This window comes from Rhineura floridana, chromosome 3 (genome assembly GCF_030035675.1).
Source record: "Rhineura floridana isolate rRhiFlo1 chromosome 3, rRhiFlo1.hap2, whole genome shotgun sequence".
Classification (NCBI taxonomy): Eukaryota; Metazoa; Chordata; class Lepidosauria; order Squamata; family Rhineuridae; genus Rhineura; species Rhineura floridana.
The window spans coordinates 229,598,589-229,625,424 of NC_084482.1; the positions used below are offsets into that span (position 1 = coordinate 229,598,589).

Below are 26,836 nucleotides of genomic sequence, written 5' to 3' on the forward strand. Positions count from 1 at the left end.
CTTACTCTTATGGATTTTTCATGTGTGAATAAAACTTTATTGGTTAAAGCCAGAGGCCACCAAAATATAAATACAGCAAAGAAAATTATTTAACGTATCGAGCAAACAAATATATATTTCAAAAAAGAAACAGAAAAATGAAACTTCATCCCCCCCCAAAAAGCCACGCATTGCCCCTCTAGAGTAAACCACGCAGGTCTTACGAACAGGGCAGAGCAAAAGCACCCCCCACCCCCCCACCCCGAAGTGGCTCCTGGAGTGGAGGCTGGGAGGGGATCTCTGCGGGGGGGCTCCGATAAGGGGCCGCTTAGCAAATGGGTCACAGCCTCCGATTAGCCCAGCCTTCAGTCAGGTTGTCTGGCAGGCTCGCAGTGACGTATTTATGAACGCGGAATAAATAATAAGGAATGCATCAGAATAAGCTAAGGGGGAAATTGCACACCTCGCAAATGTAGGAAGAGCAGAGAGCGCAAATAAAACTCAGTTTTGCCCTTTTCTTGACAAGTGCCTGAAAGGGACGTTTTCTGGTCTCCCCTGCCTGGCGACCGATGACGCCGCCTCGGATCGGAGCCCCATTGGTCCCTGCCCAATCCCCAGAGTGGAGGGGCGGGGCTTGGGCAGAGTTTCTCCCGGGGCTGAGCGGAGAAAGTCCCACTGCGGAGTCGGCTGCGAGATGATGGGGGGCTCCTGCGCACTGGACTTGGGGGTCCTCCTTGGGGCGGCAGTGCTGGCGGTGCTGGTCTCCCCTCCGGAGGTGCTGGGCGTGGAGGAGCCGCCAGGTGAGCAGAGATCCCAGGTGGGGCGGAGTAAGAGAAAGTCCTTCCAGAGACCCCCCATCAGTGGGGCAGCAGCAAAGGGGCTCCTGCTGGGGCTGGAGGAGGAGGGGGGCAGCTCATTTATTGCAATTATTTATATCTCGCCATTCAGGCTATAAATCCTTCCAAGGCGGCTTACCAGTAAGCCCCAATATTGCCCCGTTAAAAAGCCCCCAAGACCCCCCCAGAACAGGAGAGCCGAGGGCAGGGCGATCCTCCCTTCGCGGCCAAAGGGTCCCACAAAGAGATGCGCCGTAACAAATTAGCAACTCAAGAGGTACTGGTTTACAATGGGAAAACAAACCAATCAGACATTTAGGTATTTGGCTACATCCTAACCTTGAAACAATTCAGGAGGCAACTCTCAAAGCCTGACTACGGAGACTGAAGAGGATCTTTAAAAATGGGAAACATGGCAACTGTTGTGTTTGGGAAAACCAGAGCTTGGAAGATTACTCTTAAAAAGGAATAAATTACAATTACTGTTACATGGCCCCCAAAAGGAATACATTACCATTACAATTAACAATTGCTCTGAAAGGAATTGATTACTTTATCGTTACTCAAAGATAATCACTACATTTACAGTTAAATTACTATATAAAAAACTAGAATGCCTCTAAGGTGCTGGTCTTGGCTGCTGCACACCTAAGTAGCCGAAAACAACATGAAAAATAAACACAGGTAGCAGAATAATTCTTTTTATCTATAAGATAGCAATGGTGCTCTCTCTGCTGGTAAGGGAGGTGGGGAGGGATGGAGGCAAAGGCCACTGCTCAGCTCTCTGTGCCTCAAACCAAGTGCAAGCCCCCCCCACTCTCATCCAGCAAGCATCATCTCTCTCACACTCAACCACCTCCTGGACCCTGCCCTGCCACCATCTAAAGGACACCCATCCAAACAGACATTTCCCCTGAGATGCAAAAAGGTTAAAACACTGCAAATGCAGCAAAGTAGCCAGTAGAGGGAGGCAGAGGCCAGTTCATGTGCTAAGTGCAAACACAGTGTTCACACATGCACACGCACTCACTCATCTTCATCTCTCAGCTGCACAGTTCTTTACCTCCATTCCACTGCTGCCTCCTTCTCCTTCTCCATCCACATCCTTGCCCTCCAGCTCCTTTCTCCCTCCACGCCATCCTTCTCCACCACCGTCCATTTTTAAAACAATTGTTTTCTCCACTCCATGTCTTGCTCCTGACCTCCTCCTTTGTTGCCTCCGAAACACCCACAGAGCACGAGGGCAGAGCGATGGTGTGCAAAAGCCCAATTGCAGGAACATTGTTTTCATCCATGAATCACAGGAGGACTTCCCCTGCTCCCCCCCCCAGTACGACACAGTAGTAAGACACAGAGGAGATCAACACAAGCTACAAAGTTCCACGTTCATCTACTATCTTTGAAATTTTCTTACTTTAGCCAGAGAAAAGGACAGCTGTTGGTAAAATATTTTAGATACTTTCCTTACTGAAAATACAACAGTTACACCCAACATACCAAAGGAAATGGAGTTCATATTTAGAGAAATTTCATTTGCCCATATCAGAAGAAGAGCAGAGTTGGCTATTTAAGAACATCCCAATTGCATTATCAAGTCCGAATCTGAAAGGAAAGTTCTTTAAAGCAATTGACCAATAGTGCTTAACACCACCCAGGCTAAGCAAAAGGTTTTATCCAAAGTTGTGCTGTTGGAGATGTAGAAGAGTTTGTACATGTTTTCTGGACCTGTGCCAAAGTAAAACCCTTCTGGAAAACAATTTCATAAAGGAAATGACAGGGAAAACAATGTCAAGAAATCTCTGAGCGATTCTCCGCGGGGGAGTTACAAAAGTGGAGGCCCCATTTCTATTAACTTTGCTCCCAGGGGCGAAAATACGTATCGCTCCCAAAGGGGAAATTGGCAAATCCCCACCGTTGATGGCAGCCTGAGAAAAATCAAAGTTTTTTAAAAAATCATTCCATCTTTTCCATACTTCCCCCCTCAAGGTTTCCGCAACATGAGTTTTTCCTAGCTCCAGTCGTGTCAGAGCAATCCTCCTTCTTGTAGAATGTTTCGTACTTTTGTTCCCTTTACATTTCTCCTTTTTTGCTTTGTTGGGGAGCACTTAGTGTAGGCAAAGGTAAAAACCGGAATTTAATACTTTTGTTTTAAGAAAGGAAAGAAAGGAAGCGCTGCTCTCCCTCCCCCCCCCCCGTCCTGGATCCCGATGGGCTCTCCTCACTTGCTGGAAAAGAGACTTTTCTAGAGGGGGGAGCGGAAGGATCCCTCCCGAGGGACATGCCCCTCCGGCCGGCCCTCGCCTCGCCCCTCCGGCCCTTCCTCCGCCTCGCCAGGAGAACAGCTGCCTCTGCCCCCGCCTGACCCCCTCCCCATCTCTCCCCCCCAGAGCATTTCCTCTTCCAGAAGAAGGCCGAGTGCCACTTCTCCGCCTCCTCCGCCAACGGGACGCTGCAGCGCATCCGCTTCCTGCAGAGGTACTTCTGGGACCGGCAGGAGCAGCTCTACTTCGACAGCGACCGAGGGAGGTTCGTGGCCGTGGCTGAGCTGAGCGAGCCCGAATTCGAAGCCTTTAACAAGGACAAGGACATTCTGCGCGGCCAGATGGCCAACGTGGAGGTCTGCCGGCACAACTACGGGATCCACGCGCCCTTCGCCCACGCCCGCCACGGTGAGCCCGGGAGGGGGTCAGTTGGGGGTCGGCCAGAGCAGCGGCAGCGCAGGAGGGAGGCGAGGCGACGGGGTGGCGTTTGTGCTTCTGCCGGCACAACTGCGGCATCCTCACTGAGGGCTTCTCCTCCCGCAGGAAGAGTAAGTGGGGGAGGCGGGGGACACCCGGTGCTTCTGCCGCCCGCGGAACTGGGGAAAGGTCGGCACGCCCTTCATGTGAGCAGGAGGCTGAGTGAGTCTAGAAGGGGGCTGGGGAGACCCAAAAGTGGGGGGCGAAGGCTGTCCCCTTCCGGAAGCTCCCCCACCCCACCCCCTTGGCTCTGCCCCCTCCCTCCGCACCTGGAACCAGATGAAGAATGGGAGGGGGAGGGGGGTCAGGGGAGGGGAGGCAGGAAAGGGGGGAACCGACAGGGGGGCAAATGAGGGCATTGCCCACATATGATAATTCTGCCCCCAAATGAAATTTTCCTTCGGTCCCCAAATTTCTAGCATCACAGTAACTTCAAACTTCAGGTTTGTTTTCTGAAATGCAGTTTAGGCATCCAAAGAGGGGGCAGGGCAAAGTCACCCCGGCAGAAGGAGGACACAAAGTTTTGCATTTTGCTAAGAAGAAGTTTGAGTGTGAGAAGTTTGTCTGGAGCAGAGCAGAGGGGAGGCAAAGGGGGCAGGAGGGATGAGGGCCAGAATGGGAGGGGATGTGGCCCCTGAAGTTCTCCTCCGTAAACACAGCAAAGGGAAGAGTTGGAAGGGTTTGCAGTTGGAGGAAGGCGAGGCGGGAAGGATCTCTTTTGCTCTGCACTGCAGAGCATCTCTCCCGTTGGAGTCAATTTAATGATTTCCCCACTAAAATGTAGTGTTTTCACGCACATGACTGGTGGCAAATTTTAGTGGCTAGTGGGAAATCTGGTGGATGTCAAACGTTTTATGGTCAGCATCTGCTGTTTTTCACAAATTCTTCCATTTCATCCCCCCCCCCCGCTATTATGTATTTCATGAAACTGTCTTGCCAAAATTCTACTTTTGGATATTGTATTTTCCATTGTTTGCTTTTCTTTTTCTGTGCATAGTTTCTAAAGTGCCACTTGACTATTATTTCCTTTCTGCTGTAAGCCACGGCTAGCTGGCTGCCTCTTTGACTGAAAGGAGACCAGAGTAAATTACCCAATGCAACACACGGAGCCAGTGACAGAGAAGAAAAATTTCTAAGTCAAGAGAGGTGAAGTGAACAAGCAATGTTCCCTAGTAAGGCAATCTTCCATACATTGTTTATCCATGCCAATCTGTTCAAGTCTTTTAATTCTTTCCATCTTTGAACCACCGTCTCATGTGCCGCCAGAAGCAGTGAAGATATCAATTCTTAAATTTAATATTCACATTCTGATCTTCAAATATGGATAATAGAAATAACTCAGCAGAACATACAATCCTTTCCCCTGTAATTTTGAGAATTCTCTGTGGACCTCCCCCCAAAATATCTGAATTCGGGGACAGGCCCGCAAATTGTAAATTAATCTTTTCCCAATCACATATCACTTTGCCTGATTGGTTTGTTAAATAATATATTTTTATTTAAACTTTGTTTCTTTTTAATGCATTTGATAATAGTTTAGAATGTTTATTCCCTGCCTCATAATACTGTTGTCGAACATACAGTAAAGAAGTGGCCATTTTATTAGTTTCCAAGTCTTCAAGTACTTTACGTTGGATCTCTAATATATGCAAGATCCTTCTAGAACCCCTTTGTTTATAACAGTGTTCCAGACTCAAGATATCTTTTAATAACTGAGACCTAATAGGATCTGCCATTTGTCTTCTCCTTTGCTTCTTCTATGCATACTCCTCTGATTTTGCTTTTTTAGGATCCCAAACTGTGGTAAGTGCTATCTCTGGAGTTATGTTAACTTCAAAATGTCCCTTTAATGCTGTTATACTTTGAACTGAGTCTTGAGAGGCCATTAAATTTGGATTTAACCTCCAGATTGGATTCGCGGGAGTGAATTGCAAACGTCAAAGTACCACTACAACCACTGAATGGTCTGACACTGTCCTTGGCATTATGTCTGCTGACCAGAAATGTGAGAGCAGGGGGCAGATATTAATACATGATTCAGCTGGGAAAGAGATTTATACCTTGAAGAAAAATATGAATCATCTCTGATCCCCGGGTTGGCCTGTCTTCAGGCATCAGAGAAATTAAATCGTGTTAATAGTTGTAATAATTGATTTCTCTCCCTTATAGACCCTCTCTGCCCCCTTGTGGATAGATGTATATTTGCATCGCAGACCATGTTCAAATCTCCCCCTATCATAACACTGGTTTCTTTTGCAAATTTGGTTAATTTTTTAAGAATCTTACATAAAAAAGGGAATGGACATGTATTTGGAGCATACAGTGATGCCACTGTGAATAACCTTCCCTCCAACAATCCTCTAGCAAAAATACATCTTCCATCGCGGTGGAAGAGGAGGGGGAAGCGAGAGGACCCCCTAGAGGCTGAATTATCACTACAGCATGACGACAATTTAATATGTCTATTATAGAGAGGGGAAAATATTTCAAGACAACACTTTGGCATTGGCTCTTACAGCAATGTACAAGTAAACAACAGACAATACAATACAGTAATCATACAAGTGGCCACAGGAGACAGTTAAAAACAACAGCAAACAGAAAGACTTAAGCCCCTCCCTCAGCAGTCTTCTGCTTGAAACTGAAGCCTCCTCCACATGGCTGAAGTGTGTGTGTGTGTGTTTGTGTGTAGATATTTTAAAAATTCCACAAAAGCTATACACAAGTGAGCATCACATATTATCTGACTCTTAGTCTGGCCACTTAATTCCTTCTCCCCCCCCCCCAAAAAAAATCTTACAGAGAACAAACAGGTTGGTTATGGTGTTAGGAGGGAAGGATTCACTGAGTGTCTACTGGGGATGATGGATGGAAGATGCTCTCACTATTCCTCCCTCCCTCCCTCCCTCCCTCCCTCCCTCCCTCCCTCCCTCCCTCCCTCCCTTGAAGTCTGCAGCTCTACCCCTCTGTCAGTCTCTGAAGCCCCCTCACAAATATTCTCTCTCTCTCCCCCTCCAACAGTCCAGCCCAAGGTGAAGATCACACCCACAGAGGATGACTCCTCATCGCACAACACTTTGCTGATTTGCACCGTGGCCGGCTTTTTCCCTCCAAAGATCGAGATCAAGTGGTTCAGGAACAGGAAGGAGGAGACCAGAGTGTGGACCACAGACGTCACCCGGAATGGGGACTGGACCTTTCAGATCCAGGTGATGCTGGAGGCGCAGCCAGAACGCGGAGACGTCTATGCCTGTCAGGTGGACCACACCAGCTTCGAGGGCCCCGTCACCGTGCAGTGGGGTAGGACAGCCCTGATCCATCTTCCTTATCTCCTGGAGTGGAGGCAGACTCTTTTGGAAAGGGGCATTCCTGGGCCAAGGCCTCCATGGGGGTTAAGGATGCTCCCCTTGTGGTCTGATCCCAGGCCTGCCTTTCCTCAGTCAAGGCTTTCTTTCCTTTGTGTCTCCAGAGCCACAGTCGGACTCCGCCAAGAGCAAGATGTGGACGGGGATTGTGGGGATCGTGCTGGGGCTGGTCTTTGTGGCAACCGGACTCACCCTCTACCTGAAGAAGAAGAAAGGTGATGAGGGAGGTGGGGGGCTGATGGGGGGTCCTGAATCTGGGGGTAACTGGGCTTGGCTCTAGACTCCCCTCCTGTCCTTGCTCCTTCTCCACTCCTAGGAGGTCCCTCTTGGTGTCTAAGACGTGGGCAGAGTTTAGCCTAAACAGAGTCAGAATCACATGCTGCATTTCTTGAGACTCGTTCAGTCGTTTTATACTTGGGAATAACAGAACGCTCCTTCCGGTTCTGGATGCCTTTCTCTCTCAGGGTCCTTGTGATGAACTCTTCAGGTCCATTTTCCTGCCCACTTGACCAAAAATCTCACTGCAGCAGCTGACCAATGCTCCCTCCGTGCAGAGCGAAGGGCCATTGTGTTCCCCATAGCTGGTCCAAAGGGTGCAGGTGAAGGGAAATGGGAGGGATTCGTGTGATTGTGGGCATTGGGTGGGGGTGGGGAGGTGAGAGGGCAAGATGTCCCCCGCTCTAGTTTTTGTCATTTGGGGAGACATGGTTCTATCCTGCACACCCTCCACATCACGGATGGTCTCCATTTCTTCCTCTTTCACACTCTGTAACAGGACGGAAGTGGGAGAGCTTTATTTTGTACACAACAGTTGTCCCTTGAGGGTGTTGTTTTGATCTGGGGGGGGAGGGTGTTCTCGGGGGCGGGGGCTATTCCATCCTGACTGAGCCTTTCTCTCCTCCCCCCCCAGGGCGATCCATCCCTCAGCCTGCAGGTAGCTTTTCTCTCGGCTCTTCCCCCCTCACCCTCCCTCCCTTTCCTCAGCTCCTGGGGGGCTTTGCTTTTTCACCCACAGACTCTAGATGGGGCAGGAGGGGGCTTCAATTGAAAAACCAATCCCCCCCACACACACTCCAGTTTTGCCTCCTGGAAGTGGGTCTGCAGGAGAGTTTCCCACCCCGGAGGGTGTCGGGCAGAGCTCCTTCGCAGGGGCCAGTGCAGAGTCCAGGGCGGCTATTCGGCCCTCAGGGGAAGGCGGGTGTCCTGCCCCCTTTGCGGTCCATCTGGAGAAGGACCTTCTTCTGCCCCTCTCACTCCCCTTCTCTGCTGGGCAGCCAGTCAAGCCCCCCATTCCACCTCCCTTGCCAGCTCAGTGCCTCACCCGACACTCCCCACATCTTGCCTCAGGTGGATTAGGGACCCTACACACACACAGTCACATGGCCAGTGGGGAGGGATGATGGGAGTTGTAGTCCAGCAAGAGGAGGAGGGCACCAGGTTGGCTATCCCTGAATTAAGCTGTTTTTGTTTTTTGTCTTGTGCAGTACTGATTTTCTTTTAAACTCCCTAGTTTTTCTTCTGTGATTTGGACAGACTTTTCCTGGGAAAGCGTCAGATCCATATTTTACAGTAAATAAGCAAACTACGTTTTTGTTGCTCCAGGAGTTGTTTTGGGAAAAGGGGATCACGGCAAGGATCTTGACCCCCTCCCTGCCCCCCTCACGCACACTCAGCCTCTTGACATTCTCTTTTGGCCCCACATCTGAGGGTTGCCCCGAAGCCCGGCAGGGATGGTCCTCCCTCCTCACCCCACAATTGATTAGTATCTCTCTTTCTCTCTCTCCTTGGCCTCCAGCGCTCATCAGTTAGACTTCGCTGCTCCGTGGGGATCCCCCGATGTGGAGGAGCACCTTTCTGCCCCCCCCTCGGCGAGTGTCTGCCTGTCCTTGCTCTGAAGACGCAGACTTTTGGAGGTGACAGAGGACCCTTCGCAGAGACAAAGCCACTCCCTCCAGAGCCCCACATGTCTTCCGCCTTTCATGTCTCCTTTTTGGGGGGAGAAGGGAAAGGGGGGTCCTATTTGGTGTTTTCTTCCAGCTCTGTAAGCCTGGCTGATCTTTCTGGCACATGTCTTTGTTGGGTCAGGATTTGTGACCCAGTTGCCCGCAGAACTATAATTCACTTGCTTTACTTGAAATGGCTTGGGCGTCATGGGAAACTGAACCAAAGTGGCCTTTGAATGACTTTTGATATAAAATGTCGGTTTATTTCCTGGTGACCTGACCCTTACCTACATTCCAGTGGCTCGAATAATAAAAGCCGGTTTAAGCTGGAAAGCCTTACTATTATGTGTTTCTTGTTTTACATCTATGCCTATAACCTTGCTTATTGTTACAAATGTGCCTTGCATAGAAATGTTAAAAGTTATTCCGATGCCCCACAGACCTTGACTTGTAACACCCTTTAATATGCAAGCTTAGTAATTTCATGTCTGTCTCCACTTGAGGGGCGCCCGGTTGCAGCTGGGCCTCCTCTTCTAGCTGTTCCCTTTGTCTGTTCATGCAGAGTGCTTATCTCAAGGACATGCGAAATATGCAGACATAGAGTCTAAAAGATAGTCTCAATGTTTCTACTTGTGCCCTTCCTCGGTACCCCTTTACCTCCTTCTACATATCTTAAGGTTGAAATAACTAGCAATTGCTTCTTTTGTATTTATGACGTTACCCCGATATTGTAAACTTCGGGGAGAGGCTATATATACCCTAAGCTATCAATAAACGAGGTTCCCATGCTGACCTGCCTTGGCTTGTGAGTATTGGGTCCCCTATGCAAAGGAATTGTCTTGTGTTTATTTGATCTCTGATAGTGGGTTCATTTGAACTCAGCTCCGCACCTTCCCGGGTGTATGTGAGTTGGGGTCGAAAGAGGCAACTCGCGTGTTGGGTTTGGACCTAACAAATTGGGGGCTCGTCCGTGATCCCTTGTGCGGACCCCCTTTTCGCCATTACACCCCTTGATTTGAGAATTTTCTCGGTTGTCAAGGAGAGCGGTTGATTTGGCGTTACGGGGATAAAGCACAGTTGAGGAAAACCTCTATCAGACGTCATGGGAAACAAAGGGAGTGTGCTGGTAAAGGACAGGCCTTTGGGAATTATGTGCATGTTGTGGGAAGAGGAGGAATTGCCTGTGCGTAAAAGAGGCTTGAAAAAAAGAAAGATGATAGAGCTCTGTGAGGAGGAGTGGCCATGGATGACTGCAGTGTCGGTGCTGGGTGAACGGTGGCCGAGGGGTGGATCCTTTGAAACCGCTCCGTTATTGGTAATACGGAGACGGATTGGGGACACCCACCCAGATCAATTGGAATTTTGGCTCCTGTGGAAAATAGGATCACAAAAATGGGATAGCCTCACTCTGATGGCAGTGAGAACTTTGTCCATTGAGGAACCCCCTCCTCATTATTTTAATGACGATGCGTCAGGTAAAATAATGGTCTTGAACCGTTCCATAATACCCTCTGCTCCGGATCCGCTCTCAGCTCCCGAGAACGGAGATCCCAATCTGGAGGTGGGAACCCTTTCATCTGGAACAGATGATGAGGCAGATGAAAAGGGAGGAGAGAAGGGGGCCTCAGGGGGTATGGACACGCGCAGGCGAAAAAAGGAGAAGGAAAGGAAAGCAGCAGAGGCTTCAGAGTTTCCCTTGATTGTACATGATCAACCGTACGTGGATGGCCACGGTGGCATCCAGCGTACGGAGGTGGTCGAGTTAAAAAGTTGGTTGGAATGGGATTTGAAAGAATGGAGCAGGATGGCTGGAACCTTTGGGGAACAGCCAAGGAGGATAAGAGAACTGTTGGGCAGGTTGTTTGAAAGCCACAATCTGACGTACTCGGATGTGGAACATTTGTTGAGGAGAGTGCTGACAGGTGAGGAACATAGCAGGTTGTGGGCATTAGAGACTGCGTGGGCTGCGGAGGCAGCAGCGAATAGAGCTTGGTCGGACAGAGCGCACAAGGCTGCGGCTTGGGTAGCGGGAGACTGGACACAGCCTCGCCGCGCCCAGCTGCAGACCGATAGGGATAGGATTTTGGCGCACTTGGAACGGATGTCACAGAAGCCCCCCAACCAAGCTAAATTTATGGCGATAAAACAAGAAGCCAGTGAACCTCCCAGAAAATTTTGGTTGCGCTTGTTAGAGGGAGCACGTAGTAATTTGAACCCAGAAATCGTGCTGGATCATCCGACCCTCATTGCCAATTTTGTTCATCAAGCACAGCCAGCAGTGAGAGACTATTTTTTGAATTTCAGACCCGGATGGGGGGGGGAAGCTGTGACTGTGATCCTAGAAGTAGCGGATTTTGTGTGGGATAAAGACAAGGAGAAAAGTAGAAAGAAAGAAAAGAAAGAGGATTTTGAAATGCTGGCTCTTGCGATAAGAGGCCAGCCGCCAAGCAGAGGATACCGAGGCAGGGGGAGAGGGTTTCCGAGGGGGCCGAGAGCCGGAGAGCAGAGAGGGAGAGGACAGATAAGACAGTCGTGGCAAGGAGACAAGGCTTGTTTCCAGTGTGGAGATTACTCTCATTTTAAGAAGGACTGTCCGTGGAGGACAGGGAACACACAATACAATAATAACCCTTCTTACCCAGACTATACAGGTGCTAACGCAGAACTCCTGCCCCCACCTCCACCTGCTGTTCAACAGACACCGGCTTCATGGGACCAGTATGGGGGTCGCCAGGCAAACCAACAATGACTAAGCATGGAGAATGCAGGGTTGGGAACGGGACTAATGAATCTTATGTCTCTCGCAGGATTCTTTCTCTCTCTCTCTCTCTCCCTACCCAGGAACCCAGACTGTCTTTAAGTGTACAAGGGCAGGAAGTATTCTTCCTGGTGGATACGGGGGCCACGTATTCTTTGATAAATGTTGCCTGTAACGATTGGTTAAGTAAAGAAGTAAAAATGACAATGGGGGTTGACGGGAACCCCATGCCTATGTGTATAACTTCACCGTTGCAAGTGAGGTACAAAGATAAGCTATTTAACCATGTTTTTCTTTATTCTGCCTCCTGTCCCATCTCTCTCATGGGCCGTGACATGCTATGTAAACTGGAGGCTACCTTAACCTGTACCCCTGATGGGGTGGGTTTACTGATGAGTGTATTAGGGGTTCCAGTGGGAACTGCAATTAAACACAAACATTCAGGACACAGCCTACCAGAAGATCTTGCTGATCTACCACCAGATCTGTGGGGTACGGAAGACACAGACGTGGGATTGCTGAGGTCGGTAAGCCCCGTGAGAGTCCAGGTAAAACCCTTCCTTCCCCCACCCAGAGTTGCACAGTACCCATTATCGTTGGAAGCAAGAGAAGGCATATGCCCCATAATCGAAGGCTTTATTGCAAAAGGAGTCATCCGGCCACAACGAACCCCCTGCAACTCGCCTATTCTACCTATAAAAAAGCCCCCGAAGAAGCCCGGAGACCTGGTCTGCTGGAGATTTTGCCAGGACTTGAGAGCGGTGAACAGGTATGTGATCCCTTTACACACAGTTGTTCCAGATCCGGTAACAATCATCAGCCAGATACCGTGGGATGCGAAGTGGTTTACCGTGATTGATCTAAAAAATGCCTTTTTCAGCATCCCTCTCCACCCAGAATCGCAGCATTTGTTTGGGTTTGAATAGGATCAACGCTCCTTCGTTTGGACCCGAATTCCTCAGGGATATTGTGACAGTCCCGGGGTGTTTAGCCAGTGTTTACGGGATGATCTTGAGGGGTTCGCCCCGGAACGGGGTTCAGTTCTTGTTTTGTATGTTGACAATATTCTGATCGTGAATGAACGCCAGGGGGCGCTACGAGATGATGGTAAGGCTTTTCTGTTATACCTGCACTCCAGGGGTCATAAAATCAACCCGAAGAAAATCCAGTGGCTGTCAGAGAGAGTTAAATATCTGGGTTTCATTTTAACGCCAGACGGGCAACAAATGGACCCTGGGCACGTTTCTACCATACAAAATTGCCCACTTCCACAGACAAAGAGACAGTTGAGGGGTTTTCTGGGGCTAATCGGGTTTTGCAGACCATGGCTGCCTTCCTGTGGAGAATTGAGCAAACCGCTACATGAGCTCACTGCAAATAAAGCTCCTGATCAGATACAATGGAGCCGGGACAATGAAAAGGCGTTTGAGTTATTGAAACAAAGTGTAGCAACCTCCATGTCTCTGAAACCACCGAATTACGGTAAACCATTTCATTTGTTTGTGCATGAAAGAGCGGGGGTCGCTAGCGGGGTCCTAACACAACTGTATGGCCCCAGTCACTTCCCAGTAGCCTTTTATTCACAACAAATTGACAACGTAGCCCGTGGGACCCCCACATGCACACGCACACTAACAGCAGCGGCTTTACTTCTGGCTAAAGTGAAGGGATTGACCCTTGGCCATTCTACTACTGTCTGGACCTCTCACGCACTTTCAGCCTTACTGCGAAAAGGCACCACGCAAATTTTTTCAGCACAAAGACAGCAACAGTTGGAAGCAGAACTGCTGGAGGATCCTAATGTGTGGTTTGAACGTTGCGGACCGTTAAACCCAGCTACTCTTCTGCCTGAACTGCCTCCACCCTTTCCGGATCATGATTGTGTGCAAGTTCTGCAATCTACTTTACAGATAAGACCTGATCTGTCTGACGAACCGTTACCAGAACCAGACATCGTTTTATTCACTGATGGCAGTTCCTATTACCAAAACGGGGTAAGGTACACGGGTTTCGCTATCACAACGCAGTGGGAAGTAGTGGAGGCAGCAGCACTCCCGGGAAGGTGGGGAGCACAAGCGGCAGAAATTTACGCTCTGGCCAGAGCATGCCAGTTGTCGGCAGGGAAAAAGGTGACCATCTTCACAGATAGCAGGTATGCTTTTGGAGTTATTCATTGTCATATTCATTTGTGGAAATACAGGGGGTTTACAACTGCTGGGGGAAAACCTATCCAACATCTGGAACTTGTGCAGAAATTGTTAAAAACTATACTTGAACCTTTACAGCTAGCGGTGGTGCATTGTAAAGCACACACTAAGGAGCAAGATCCTGTCACACTAGGAAATGCCCTGGCGGTCCAAACTGCACGACAAGCAGCATTGCTCCCAATAAGTATGCCAACTCTGGCACTTATAACTACTGCTTTTGTCCCACCTGTATCTGTTTCAGTACCCCCACAGGAAGTGAAGCGATGGACTGAGCTAGGTGCAATCCTGAAGCAGCAATTGTGGACCATGCCTGATGGTCGAGCATGCCTTCCGAGATCACTGTACCAAACGGCGGCAAAATGGTTCCATGATCACGGGGGCCATTATGGCACGCACGCACTAGTGGACTCGATCACGCGTTCCTGGTATGCCCCCGGAATTCAGCCGATATGTGTTGCAATAGTGAAAGCATGTCACATTTGCCAAGCAAACGGCCCCGCCTTACCGAATAGGGCTCCGCAAGGGGGTAGACCTGTACCAGCTGCACCATTTTTACATATCCAAATAGACTTTGTTGATCTCCCGAAGGCTGAAGGAAAGAAACATCTCTTGGTCATGGTATGTCCCCTAACAGCATGGATAGAGGCATTCCCAACCGCAAATTCCACCGCTGCAATGGTGGCCCGATTACTACTAAGAGAGATAATACCACGATTCGAGGTTCCAGAGGTTATAGATTCAGATCAAGGAACACATTTCACAGGACAGATTCTGGCTAAAGTCGAAGAAGGTCTGGGAATCAAACTTCTGTTTCATACTGTTTATCACCCACAATCGTCCGGAGTGACGGAGAGACAGAACCGGGAAATTAAGACGGCATTGGCTAACTATACTCAGGAAACAGGATTAAGGTGGCCTCAGGTACTCCCTCTCGTTCTTTTCCATTTGCATACCTGTCCTACCCGGGCCTTAGGGCTCTCACCATATGAATTAATGTATGGCAGGCCTCCGTCAAAAGGGGGGAGCTTGCCCAATGTGGATGTTTCACTATTGGGGGAGATCACATAACTGTATCCCAGTATCTTTCTCTGCAGAATAAAGTTCGTGAGCTGTGGAAAACTACTGGATTTACTAAAACGGTGCCCCTCGAGGACAACGTACATCCATATCGCCCAGGGGACTTTGTTTGGGCAAAGAAATTTGTGAGGGGCGACTCTCTGCAGCCACGATACACGGGACCACACCAGGTCCTCCTGTCTACACAAGCGGCCGTCTTCCTGGAAGGACGTAAATCGTGGATACATCATTCCCACGTAAAGCCATCCGTAGTGACAGCATCTCCACCTCCCTTGGTCCCCAAATTACGCCTGCAGAAGAACGAAGAAACAGGACAGTGGCAAGCAGCTCAGCTCCCTTTTCAGGACGCAGACATTGAGTAAATAACAGTACTTTGATCACCTAGCCCCACCGACGCGAGAATGGCCCGGCAAGATTCAAGGGCGCTTGGTTGTATGTGGGTTTGGTCCCTACTGGTCCATCATGCCTTGCCTCTTTGTTGCCCCCCAGATGTTAAGATATGCGCTGATGCTGATTATTATCATTTAAGAGACTATGGACGGACAATACCTAAAACCCAAGACTGCCCAGACCCTTTTTTGTACGATGTGGACCAAGTAAAAGAAGGGACGGTGAAAGCAGATATAGCAGGGCGTTTATGTCATAAAGCAGCTGTAATATTACAACATAATTACACAGGTAAATGGGTAGTTCATTGTACCCGAGTAGAGATGGAATGGCCCATCAGACTTGCACTGCGATGCCGACAATATCGTCCTATGCTTAATCATGGATGTCCCTCCAATTTAGATGTAAACACTATAAGGCAGGGATATAACATGCTTACTTTTCAGATCCAAACAAAGGGAAAAGAAAAGTTTTGTGTGGGCATCGGCATACCGTCATGTTATGAATGGATGAGTAACAAGCTTAGGGCTTGGAAAGCCCCACAACGTCCGGTAACACAGGCCAAGCACGAAATAAGAGTAACAGGTAGACCTAAACACAGAAACACGAAAACAGGCAATGGGTGGGATGGAAACACATTTGTTGCCTTACTGGAAGAAACAGCTCCCAAGAAGGGAACGTGTTATGTTTGTGCACACACACCACCACATGGCCAGGCTGGAGTCCCCCTTACAGGGGCCCCCTTGCCGCTAAAGGAATATCTTTCCTTTGCCTCACATTCCAGCTCACAGGAATTGGAGGGGGGGCTGGTCTTAAGCAGGCCCATCGCCAGCTCAGTCTGTGTGGGCAGTGGAAGCCAACCGACAGGAGGAATGGTATGTCAGGGTTTGATTTTTTCTACAAGCCCGGGCAATTGGACATTCTCAAATGGAACGCACTTAGAAGCAGGCTTAACATGGCTATCCATCTGGCAACTTTTATTACAGCTGACTTTCGCAGAACACCACTTAGTGCCTTTTCTAACCGACTTAGTGGATCACCAAACACCATCCGGACTCTGGTGGCTTTGTGGACACTCTGCGGTAAGAAAATTGCCAAAAACGGGCTCTTGTACTTGTACTTTAGGGAGGGTTGTACCAGGACTTCGGGTTTCCCACACCCTCCCGACCCTGCGTCGCCATAATAAAAGAGGCACAGGGGAAGCTGTATTGAGAGGGTTTTTTCCTATGTATGGAGCAGCCAAAACGTACCAAGAACTTGTAGAACTTTCTCAGGCTTTTGAACGTTTTATGAATGATTCGGCTATTTCCTTTTCAGACCTCACTAATGAACAGGGACAAATTAGAACTATAGTTTTGCAGAACCGGTTAGCCTTGGATTTTTTATTAAGCTCCCATGGGGGGTATGCTCGTTAATAGGGAGCGAATGTTGTACCCACATAATGGACAGTAAGGCAGATGTCATTAAACACATTAATGATACCGGGAAGATCTACCATGAGGTAGAGCGCATTGGAAACTTTTCTCTCTTTTCTAGTTTCTCAGACTGGTTTTCAGCATGGCCAGATTGGCATAAGATTCTGTTTTATGTGATCTTAGTAATTGTGATTTTAATTTCTGCCTGTTGCTGTTTGCAATGCATTCCAAACCTGATGCAACTAGCATCAACATGCCTGAGTAGATTAACGCTATCATTCTCCCGAAAACCACAACCAACTTTTATGGAAATGGCTTTAAGGCCGATCTGGCAACCCAAGAAAGGTAATACAGCTACCTGAGAGAATAGTCATTCTCTCAGGGCTGAAAGGGGGGACTGTTGGGTCAGGATTTGTGACCAGTTGCCCGCAGAACTATAATTCACTTGCTTTACTTGAAATGGCTTGGGCATCATGGGAAACTGAACCAAAGTGGCCTTTGAATGACTTTTGATATAAAATGTCGGTTTATTTCCTGGTGACCTGACCCTTACCTACATTCCAGTGGCTCGAGTAATAAAAGCCGGTTTAAGCTGGAAAGCCTTACTATTATGTGTTTCTTGTTTTACATCTATGCCTATAACCTTGCTTATTGTTACAAATGTGCCTTGCATAGAAATGTTAAAAGTTATTCCGATGCCCCACAGACCTTGACTTGTAACACCCTTTAATATGCAAGCTTAGTAATTTCATGTCTGTCTCCACTTGAGGGGCGCCCGGTTGCAGCTGGGCCTCCTCTTCTAGCTGTTCCCTTTGTCTGTTCATGCAGAGTGCTTATCTCAAGGACATGCGAAATATGCAGACATAGAGTCTAAAAGATAGTCTCAATGTTTCTACTTGTGCCCTTCCTCGGTACCCCTTTACCTCCTTCTACATATCTTAAGGTTGAAATAACTAGCAATTGCTTCTTTTGTATTAATGACGTTACCCCGATATTGTAAACTTCGGGGAGAGGCTATATATACCCTAAGCTATCAATAAACGAGGTTCCCATGCTGACCTGCCTTGGCTTGTGAGTATTGGGTCCCCTATGCAAAGGAATTGTCTTGTGTTTATTTGATCTCTGATAGTGGGTTCATTTGAACTCAGCTCCGCACCTTCCCGGGTGTATGTGAGTTGGGGTCGAAAGAGGCAACTCTTGTGGAGTCGGAGTCGGCAGGCCTGACCTTAGCATGTGTGGGGCCCAGGGCAAAAGCATAGTTGCCCCCCCCATTCTTTCTCTCTCTATATATATATTTATATATATTCAACAGGTCAAGCTTGCACCCAGCATAGACATTGCACAAAATCTTCACCCATTGAATGGCTGCCTGTCACTGCAGCTGTTAAAGGTCCAAAAGCTCTGTTCACCTTCCCCAAAGCAAAACAGTCTTGCTTGTGGTGGACATGTAGAAGTACTCCATGCCTGTATTTTCCACACAGAAGAGATCGGGGGCCCTCATGGGTGGGCAACGGAAGTACCACTCCTCACCACGTGGACAGAAGTGGAGTCAATGAAATATCTACGCATGTACAAAGAACAGGGATAACAGGTCCAAACCTCAAGGGGCAGACTGACAATCTAAGACAGACCCAGGGGGACAACGGAGAGAGGGAGGATGGAGGCATGGGAAGAATATGCGATTATTTCATTGACAGTTGCTTTGGCTTACTTACAATAAAATATAGGAAGGGGGATGAGGCTGCAGCACTTTGGGAGGAAATAGGATTTGGGCATGTGTGGCCAGGACGGACAACTTAATTAAATTAAATTAAATTAGGTGAGAAAAGGACATGTGAATATGATTTATTTAGAAGATTTTTCCCCCTTTCCCGTTCCTTCATCCTATGTTGTCAGACCCAGATGCTGTGGAAAAGATTAGAAGGGGAGGGAAGTCCTTTGCCTGGCTTGTAGGCTGCCCGATGTGGTATCGCTGCCTGCCCCTTTTCACTTCTCAAGGGCACTTAGGTATAATTCTTCTGTCCTGCTTTATAGCCCCTAAGGCTCTCAGAGCAGTTTGCAAAAGATTATCGGAATAAAGTCTCTCTCAAATCTAGCACAGGGAGAGAAATGACATGGTGTCCATATATGCACCTTCCGTCTCTACAGCCTTTTCTAGGTAAAGGTGTTGCTTCTCATAAGTGGCAGTCTGGCAAAGACTTGCTGCTCCTGTGTCAGTTCTGGAGATGTTGGGGCCTGAACCTGGGACCTTCTGCATGTGAGGCAGATGCTCCACCCAACTGAGCTACAAAGCAAGATTCCAGTCCTCAATGTTCTGGATTCAAGGGCTGACTTAAAGAGGAACACAGAAAGCTGCCTTATAGCTAGGCCAGAATTTTGGCCCATCTAGCTCAGTATTGTCTGCACTGGCTGGCAGCAGCTCTCCGGTGTTTCAGACAGGCAGTCTCCTCCTGCCAAGCCTGGTGATGCCGGGAACTGAACCTGGAACCTTCAGCATGCAAGGCAGATTGCTCTACCACTGAGCTTCCCCCTTAAGGCCCTGATTTATTTCTTAAAAGTGGGTGGAGAGCAAACAGCACGCAGCAATCCCAGCAACAGGGGAAAGGACAACCAACAGTTTACAAGCCAAAGGCAGGAAGGAGCAGGATCCCGAGTTACTCCACTCCACCCCTGACTTACCGGGCAAGGGGAGGCTGAACCTCTCTGCTTAAAACGGAGGTGAACCAAGAAGCGAGGGCAGGCACAGGCATTGTAAAAAGATGGGCAGGAGACGGGTTGCAGGAAGCAGAGTTTAATGTCCAAACTAAGAACGACCCATGTTACCTCGGTATGCATCAAACACCGTGGTAAGCACCTATTTTACCCCGGAACAAGCATCACACGGCGTGGGAAGGATGCTCCTGGAAGGGATTCCCTGTGTCATTCTCAAATGGGTTGCCCCTGCTGTTTAGGCCATGCCTGCCTGCCTGCCCGCCCTTCCTGCATGAAGGATCCAACGGCGTCTTTCTGCTGTGCTCTGCTGCAGCGGGGCCCCTCCATGCCCATTGGCTGCGGGGATGCTGCGTGTCACCAGCGGAGAGAGAGCAGGAGATATCCCCATGTAGTGACTGCAGAAGAGGGGGTGCTGCATGACGCCAGAGAGAGGGCCTCCTTGGGAGCTGGTGGGAGGTGTAGTTTTCTTCAGGCAGCTCCGCCATGCTTGCCTTTCTGTTTGTTTGTTTCTTTGAGGTGGGGAGTGGGGGCGCAGATCGCCAAGCGCAGCATGCGCGGGGGTAGGGTTGCCAGGTCTCCGGTTTTCTGCCAGAGACTCCGGCAAAAGGGGGCCGTCTCCGGCCTCCGGCTATACTTCATTTAAAGAGGTGGATCTCCAGCTTTTTATTGGCCCCCTCAGCCACGCATGCGTGATTGACCACGCATACGTTGGGCTGTGGCTGGCCGACTTCCGCTCTTTATCATTCAGGCAGGCAGGACATGAGCAGCCGCCACAGTGAGGGACCTCTCCAGCAGCAGCCCCTGCCCGCTCCCGCGACCACCCACAGAACATACAGGCTGAGGTGAGGCACGTGAGGGTGATCTGATGGCCCATGGGTGGGTGGAGGCAAGCGGTGGCAGCGGAGGCTAGGCTGGGCCAGCCTGGCTTCCTCAGTCCCTCTTAGCCCCGGCCCAGTCCGGAGCCAGTTCCCCTGGGGCTCAGGCTGCTGCAGTCTCTGGTTGGGGGGGCATCACAGCCACTACCATGCCCAGCGTCTCAAGACGGGACCCACGCGGCCTGCTGTCAGCCTCAGCAGGAGCCGTGGAGGGCAGGCCGGGCCGGCTCCTTAGCCCCAGAGCTGGTTCCCCTGCTCCAAAAAGGACGGCCGCCGGCTTCACCCCTCCTGCTGTGGGTGCCGCTGGGGAGGCCCATCGCGGCCGCTGCCCCCCAGCGGCGCCCACAGCAGGAGGGGTGAAGCCGGCAGCCGTCCTTTTCGGAGCAGGGGAACCGGCTCCGGGGCTAAGGAGCCGGCCCGGCCTGCCCTCCACGGCTCCTGTTGAGGCTGATAGGCTGCGTAGGCCCCGTCTCCTAGCAACTGCTGCCGAGATGGGGCCCACGCAGCCTGCTGTCAAGAAATTCTTTTTTTAGTTTTTTTTACATCAGTTCCAAAGTTCAGATCAATTCCTCGCAAACCTCATGTTTTAATTTTTTTAGTACAAAACTATTTTGCAACTGGGAGCTTTTTTATAATAGAGTTTTATTGTTTTTATGTTGTATTTTTGTATACTCTAGAGTTTTAAATATTAAGCAGTTTAGCAACACTTTTAAATAAAATAAATCAAACTAAAATGAACATCCCAAATTAATGCACAAATGCAAATTTCTCTAACATTCCCAGTTACACCATACCTTCTCCTCAGTCTTGGCAACATATGCAGGATGGCAGATAACGGGGGCAGTTATATTTAATTTTCCTCCTCCTGCTGAAATCAATGAAAGGGAAGTTCCTTATGGGGAAAAGTTCTGCTGTTGACATGGATGAAGATTCACTGGTATAGGATCTGGTTTAAGTGGGCTGCTTTTCTGTGCTGCCCATATCTTCCCCCTTTGTCAGCAGCTCTGTGAGCATATCTTCACCAGTTGCATGGCTCTGTCAGCAATGTTTTCCACAAGTATATCAGGGGAATTCTACTGGTATGCGCTATTCTGGCAGCATATCTCAAGATCTGCCTGCATAGTAAAGCTTCTGCTACTTCCTAAAGCTGCACAGTTGGAGGATACCGAGAACAGGATTGTGTCCTTAAAAACCTGGCTCCAGACCCTTGTTCAAAATCCTATATACTAATAGCAAATTCATTCTCTGACTGTACATATAAATAAAACATCATGCACACAGACAATGGAGCCTGCCCTACAGTGAAAGCACCTTGTTCATTCTTTCTGTTTTTCTTTTATAAAGAGTAATACTGTTTATAATGTTTATAATGGTTGAAAACATCCCTTGGATGTCATCCACTTCTCTTTTGTAAGAGAGATAAATGTCTAAAACCAGCTGCAATTTCATTGCTTCAGTGGGTCTCTACTCTAGTTGGGACTAGCAATTGGATTATGATTAGCAGATTGATTGGTGATGTAACCTGCCTTTGTTCTCTTAAAGATAGTGTTTGTTAATAAAAAAATTGTTTGTAACCTGGTGCTATTGGTTTTATTTCTGTCACATTTTTACCTTTACCTTAATACTAGATGTAATTGTATAATTGTATAATTGTGATTGCCAACTGCTTGCCTAGAATGCCCTCCCTTGTCCTTAACATGGCTGCAACTGTATCTACTCAGAAGTAAGTCCTATTTAGTTCAGATCTTGTAAGTTCAGGTCTGTGGCTTCCTTTATGGAATCAATCCATCTCTTGTTTGGCCTTCCTCTTTTTGTACTCCCTTCTGTTTTTCCCAGCATTATTGTCTTTTCTAGTGAATCATGTCTTCTCATGATGTGTCCAAAGTATGATAACCTCAGTTTCATCATTTTAGCTTCTAGTGATAGTTCTGGTTTAATTTGTTCGGACACCCAATTATTTGTCTGTTTTGCCTAGAATGCCCTCCCTTGTCCTTAACATGGCTGCAACCGTATCTACTCAGAAGTAAGTCCTATTGAGTTCTATGGGGCTTAGTTCCTTAATAAGCATGTTTACAGTTGCTGCCTTCAGGGGCATCCATCTGTGCTCCCATCTAACATCTCTGCAACACTAAACTCCTTTCTTCCAATAATGGCCAAGTCTGAGGGCACGTAAACCCTTCTTGCCAGAAGCAAGTAAACTAGAAGGCATCAGAACTGCACCTCCCAAGAAATGTCCCTAATGTCCTAGTAAGAGTTCTACCCAGAAGTTGAAGGGTTACGCTGACCCTTTGGTATGTGTTGCTGTGGTTGGTATGGTATTGCATTTAGGGAAGCATCACTGTCTTTTTTCATTTTCTGTTTGCATTTCATGTCCCTTTGACCCTCCTCCCTTACATCCATAGAAGCAACGACAGTGGTTCCATGTGGTCAACTAACCCCCTAAAACCCATTGATGATGTGCCTTGTTGGTTGCATGATGGTTTGTTTTTTGCCCACTAATGGTAAAAGAGAATTCACATATTTGAAAGTGTGGCTGCAGTTGTTGTTCCCAAGCTGCTGCCTGTGAAGGTAGACCAAACCATGGGTGTTTTCTCTCTGTCAATTATTACTCACTGGAATTGGATTGGCTGTCCAAGTGAGTTTATAGCACCCCACAGAGTAGACAGAAAGGGTAGACAATATTCTTTCTCTTACACATTTCTCAGACCTCTTTCTGAAGTGAAGGGTCAAATCTGTAAAGAAGTTTGGAGCAGCCACATTAAAAGATAAGGCCAGGGCATTCCATGCAGGGGGTTGTCAACCCTGCTTGGATATGGATGTCTTTGCAGAGGATCCCTAGTCAAGCATTACTAACAGCACAATCCAAACTATATCTACTCAGAAGTAAGTCCTGTTGAGTTCTATGGGGCTTAGTTCCTTAATAAGGATGTTTATAATTGCTGCCTTCAGGAGCATCCATCTGTGCTCCAATCTAACATCTCTGCAACACTAAGCTCCTTTCTTTCTATAATGGCCTGGCCTGAGGGCACGTAAACCCTTCTTGCCAGAAGCAAGGAAGCTAGATTAAATGTTCCCTAAAGGTGTTGAACTGTGACCTGGGAGACCAGGGTTCGAATCCCCACACAGCCATGAAGCTCACTGGGTGACCTTGGGCCAGTCACTGCCTCTCAGACTCAGAGGAAGGCAGTAGTAAACCACCTCTGTCTGAATACTGCTTACCATGAAGACCCTATCTGGGACCAACTTGAAGGCAGTCAATTTCCATTTTGCATCACCCTAAGCTTGTGAGAAAGAATGACCTTGTCACTTCAGATGGACCTACAAACACCCTATTTTAGGTAAGATTTCTATTTTAATCTCCAGAGAATTTGTTTTGAATGGCATGCTCCAAGCAACTGCGGTTGATACAATGTATCATGCTTAATGATGTCACTAGGGCCTGCCCTGTGACATCACTAGGGCCTGCCCCATGATGTCACTAGGGCTCGCCATGTGACATCACTAGGGCCTGCCCCGTGACATCACTAGGGCCCGCCCCGTGATGTCACTAGGGCCCACCCCGTGACATCACTAGGGCCCGCCCCCATTTTCTCAGGTTCTTGGATGGCTCTGACCTGGCAACCGTACGCGGGGGGCCCAAAGCACAGGGCCTGGGGCAACTTCCTCGCTTCCTGGTGCCTAGGGGCGCCTCAGGGAGTCGGAAGCAATTTTGGGTGGAGTTGGAGTCAGTAGAAATGTACCGACTCCAAATCCGGCTTCAAAATAAATTTTGATTGACAAATTTTTTAAAATATCAATTCAAAATGTCATAGGAGCTTCCCATGATGTCAGCTGTAGTTGAGCATTTCACCAGAACTCAAGATGGAAAATATTTTGTGTGTCAGTGTATGACACAGGACCCAGATGAAGAGAGATGCTGTGATGCCAAGATCAGCGCATATTTAGGCAGCGATAAAAATGCTCGTACGAGAGCTTCCAATTTAAAAAGACATTTACAGTGGTTTCCAGGAGTTGGGAGCAATTTTGGGTTGAGTCGGAGTCGGACAGTAGAAAAATAGAGGAGTCAGAGTCGAAGGCTTAGCATATCTACTCCACAGCCCTGGTGTGGAGGGTAGTGAGATCAGAACGGGCCTTTCCAGTGGTGGCTCCCTGCTTGTGGAATGCTCTCCCCGGGAAGCTACACCAGGCGCCATCATGACCTATTTTTGGGCACCAGGCAAAAATCTCCTTTTCACCCTGGCTTTTGGCCCTTGATTTGAAGGGCTTCAGGTCTGGGTGGTCTCTTTTAATGGAGCAGGTCTGGGAAGACCAGCCTTGACTTGTATTGATCTGTTTTTGGATTGCATTGTGTTTGTTGTTTTAATGGGTTTGTTCTTTGTGATTGGTTTTAATCTTATTGCTGTAAGTCAGCCTCCACTGCCCCATGGAGTTTCCAGTGGTGGCTCCCTGCTCGTGGAATGCTCTCCCAAGGAAGGTACACCTGGCACCATCATGATCTATTTTTGGGGCACCAGGCAAAAACCTTTCTACCCAGGCTTTTGTTTATTTATTTGATTTATATCCTGCCCTTCCTCCCAGCCAGAGCCCATGAGGACAAACAAAAGCACTAAAAACACTTGAAAACATCGTAAAAACAATTTAGAATAATTTAAAATTTAAACAAAACATCTTTAAAAAAGTTTTGAAAGCTTTTTTAAAAAAATGTTTTTTATAAAAAGGTTAAAAACATTACCAAAAAAAAGGTTTAAAAATATATAAAAAAGCAGTTCCAACACAGATGCAGACTGGGATAAGGTCTCAACTTAAAAGGCTTGTTGAAAGAAGGTCTTCAAAAGGTGCCAAAAAGATAACAGAGATGGCGCCTGTCTAATATTCAAGGGGAGGGAATTCCACAGGGTAGGTGCTGCCACACTAAAGGTCCGTTTTCTATCTTGTGCAGAATGGACCTCCTGATAAGATGGTATCTGCAGGAGGCCCCCACCTGCAGAGCGCAGTGATCGGCTGGGTAGGTATATCAGGGGTAAGATGGTCTTTCAGGTATCAGTTGGGAAAGAGAAGAGAGGAAAGGGCAGAAGGAGGAGGGGCAGGTCAGCTTCCCTTCAGACGTATCAGTCTAACAAGGGAAGGAAGTCAGTCAGAGCATCCCAGGTAAAGGTAAACAAGCCTCTCCATCTGAAGGACCCTCGCTCTATCTCCCTTTTGGAGCTTAAACAAAAGAACAAAACAGGAGATGCTCTTGCCCCACTTCCAACACAAAGCCTGGTCTCCCTGGTCGTAGTCCAACGCTCTAACCACTACACCACATGGGCACCACACCGTTTGCCAGCTAAGTTAAATAAATTGATTGTTTCCTGTATTTATACTTTAGTAGCCTCTGGCTTTAAACCAGTGATTCTCAAACGGTGCACCGCGGCACACTGGTGTGCCGCAAGAGGTGACTAGGTGTGCCGCAAATATTGTGAAAGTATGTAATTTTGTACACAAAGTGCGCCAGAATTTGTTTTTATGTTTTACAGTGCACCGCAAAAAAAGAAAGTTTGAGAACCACTGCTTTAAACGATAAAGTTTTATACATGGGGTGTGGGGGAGAAATGGCAGGATAATTCCCCCCTCATCCAAATTGAAAATATATTCTGTTTAAAGAGAGGTGAGAGGGCCAGTGTGGTGTGCTGGTTAGAGTGTTGGACTAGGACCTGGGAGACCAGGGTTCGAATCCCGACACAGCCATGAAGCTCACTGGGCGACCTTGGGCCAGTCACTGCCTCTCAGCCTCAGAGGAAGGCAATGGTAAATCCCCTCTGAACACCGCTTGCCATGAAAACCCTATTCATGGGATCCCCAGAAGTCGGGATCACTTGAAGGCAGTCCATTTCCAGTTTTTCATCTGTCGAACAGAAACATTCGTGAAAAGAAACAGAAAAATAACCACGCTGCCCCTCCTCCGCAAGCCCTTCTAGAGTACCCCATCCGCGTCTTAAAAAGAGGGCAGAGCAAAGCCCTCCCATCCCCCCAAGTGGCTCGCGCTTTTGCCAGCCTGAGCAAAGATGCTCCTGGGGCGGTGGAGAACTAACATCTCTGCCTGGTGCATGTCCCGCCCAGGAGGGACTGAGGGAGGCAGGGAGGGAATCTGTCCCGGGGGTGGTTGGCAAATGCAGGGGAGGGGAGCCGTCTTCCGCCTCACCAGGCTCACAGAAAGTGATTAGGATTCCCAGCCCTCCCTTCCGTCAGATTGTCAGGATGACTCGCAGTGAAGCATTTATTCACACGCAGCAAAAAATAAAACTAAGGAACACGTCAGAATAAGCCAAGCACACAACCCCTCCTCGCAAATCTCGGAAGAGCAGAAAGATCTTAAATAAATCTCAATATTGCCCCTTCACTTTACAAGTGCCTGAACAGGACATTCTCGGGACTCCCCTGCTTGGTGACCGATGACGCTGCCTTGGATCAGAGCCCCATTGGACGTCTGCGGAAGGGGCGGGGCTTGGGCAGGGGTTCTCCCGGAGCTGAGCGGAGTAAGGGCTTATCCAAACGGAGCGGGATA

At 48.4% G+C, this 26,836-nt stretch overlaps 1 protein-coding gene across 2 annotated transcripts; it reads left to right on the forward strand.

Moving 5' to 3' along the window:
- Positions 1-622: 622 nt before the first annotated feature.
- LOC133381886 (H-2 class II histocompatibility antigen, E-S beta chain-like) lies at positions 623-9,691 on the forward strand. 2 transcript variants are annotated; one of them, XM_061621450.1, is made up of 6 exons: positions 623-779; positions 3,203-3,484; positions 6,575-6,853; positions 7,023-7,133; positions 7,829-7,852; positions 8,714-9,691. In XM_061621450.1, exons 1-6 carry the CDS (start codon positions 674-676, stop codon positions 8,725-8,727), a joined length of 816 nt encoding a protein of 271 aa, XP_061477434.1. In that variant the 5' UTR covers positions 623-673; the 3' UTR covers positions 8,728-9,691. The 2 variants fall into 2 exon arrangements, with proteins under 2 accessions (XP_061477434.1, XP_061477435.1); XM_061621451.1 differs by lacking the exon at positions 7,829-7,852 and having other exon boundaries at positions 624-779.
- The last annotated feature ends 17,145 nt before the right edge of the window (positions 9,692-26,836 follow it).

Excerpts from the sequence above, each read along its gene's own strand:
- LOC133381886 (XM_061621450.1), top strand. The coding sequence starts at position 674 with ATGATGGGGGGCTCCTGCGCACTGGACTTGGGGGTCCTCCTTGGGGCG. Across the intron at positions 3,485-6,574 it reads CTTCGCCCACGCCCGCCACG|TCCAGCCCAAGGTGAAGATC; the intron begins GTGAGCCCGGGA and ends CCCCTCCAACAG. Across the intron at positions 7,134-7,828 it reads CTACCTGAAGAAGAAGAAAG|GGCGATCCATCCCTCAGCCT; the intron begins GTGATGAGGGAG and ends CTCCCCCCCCAG.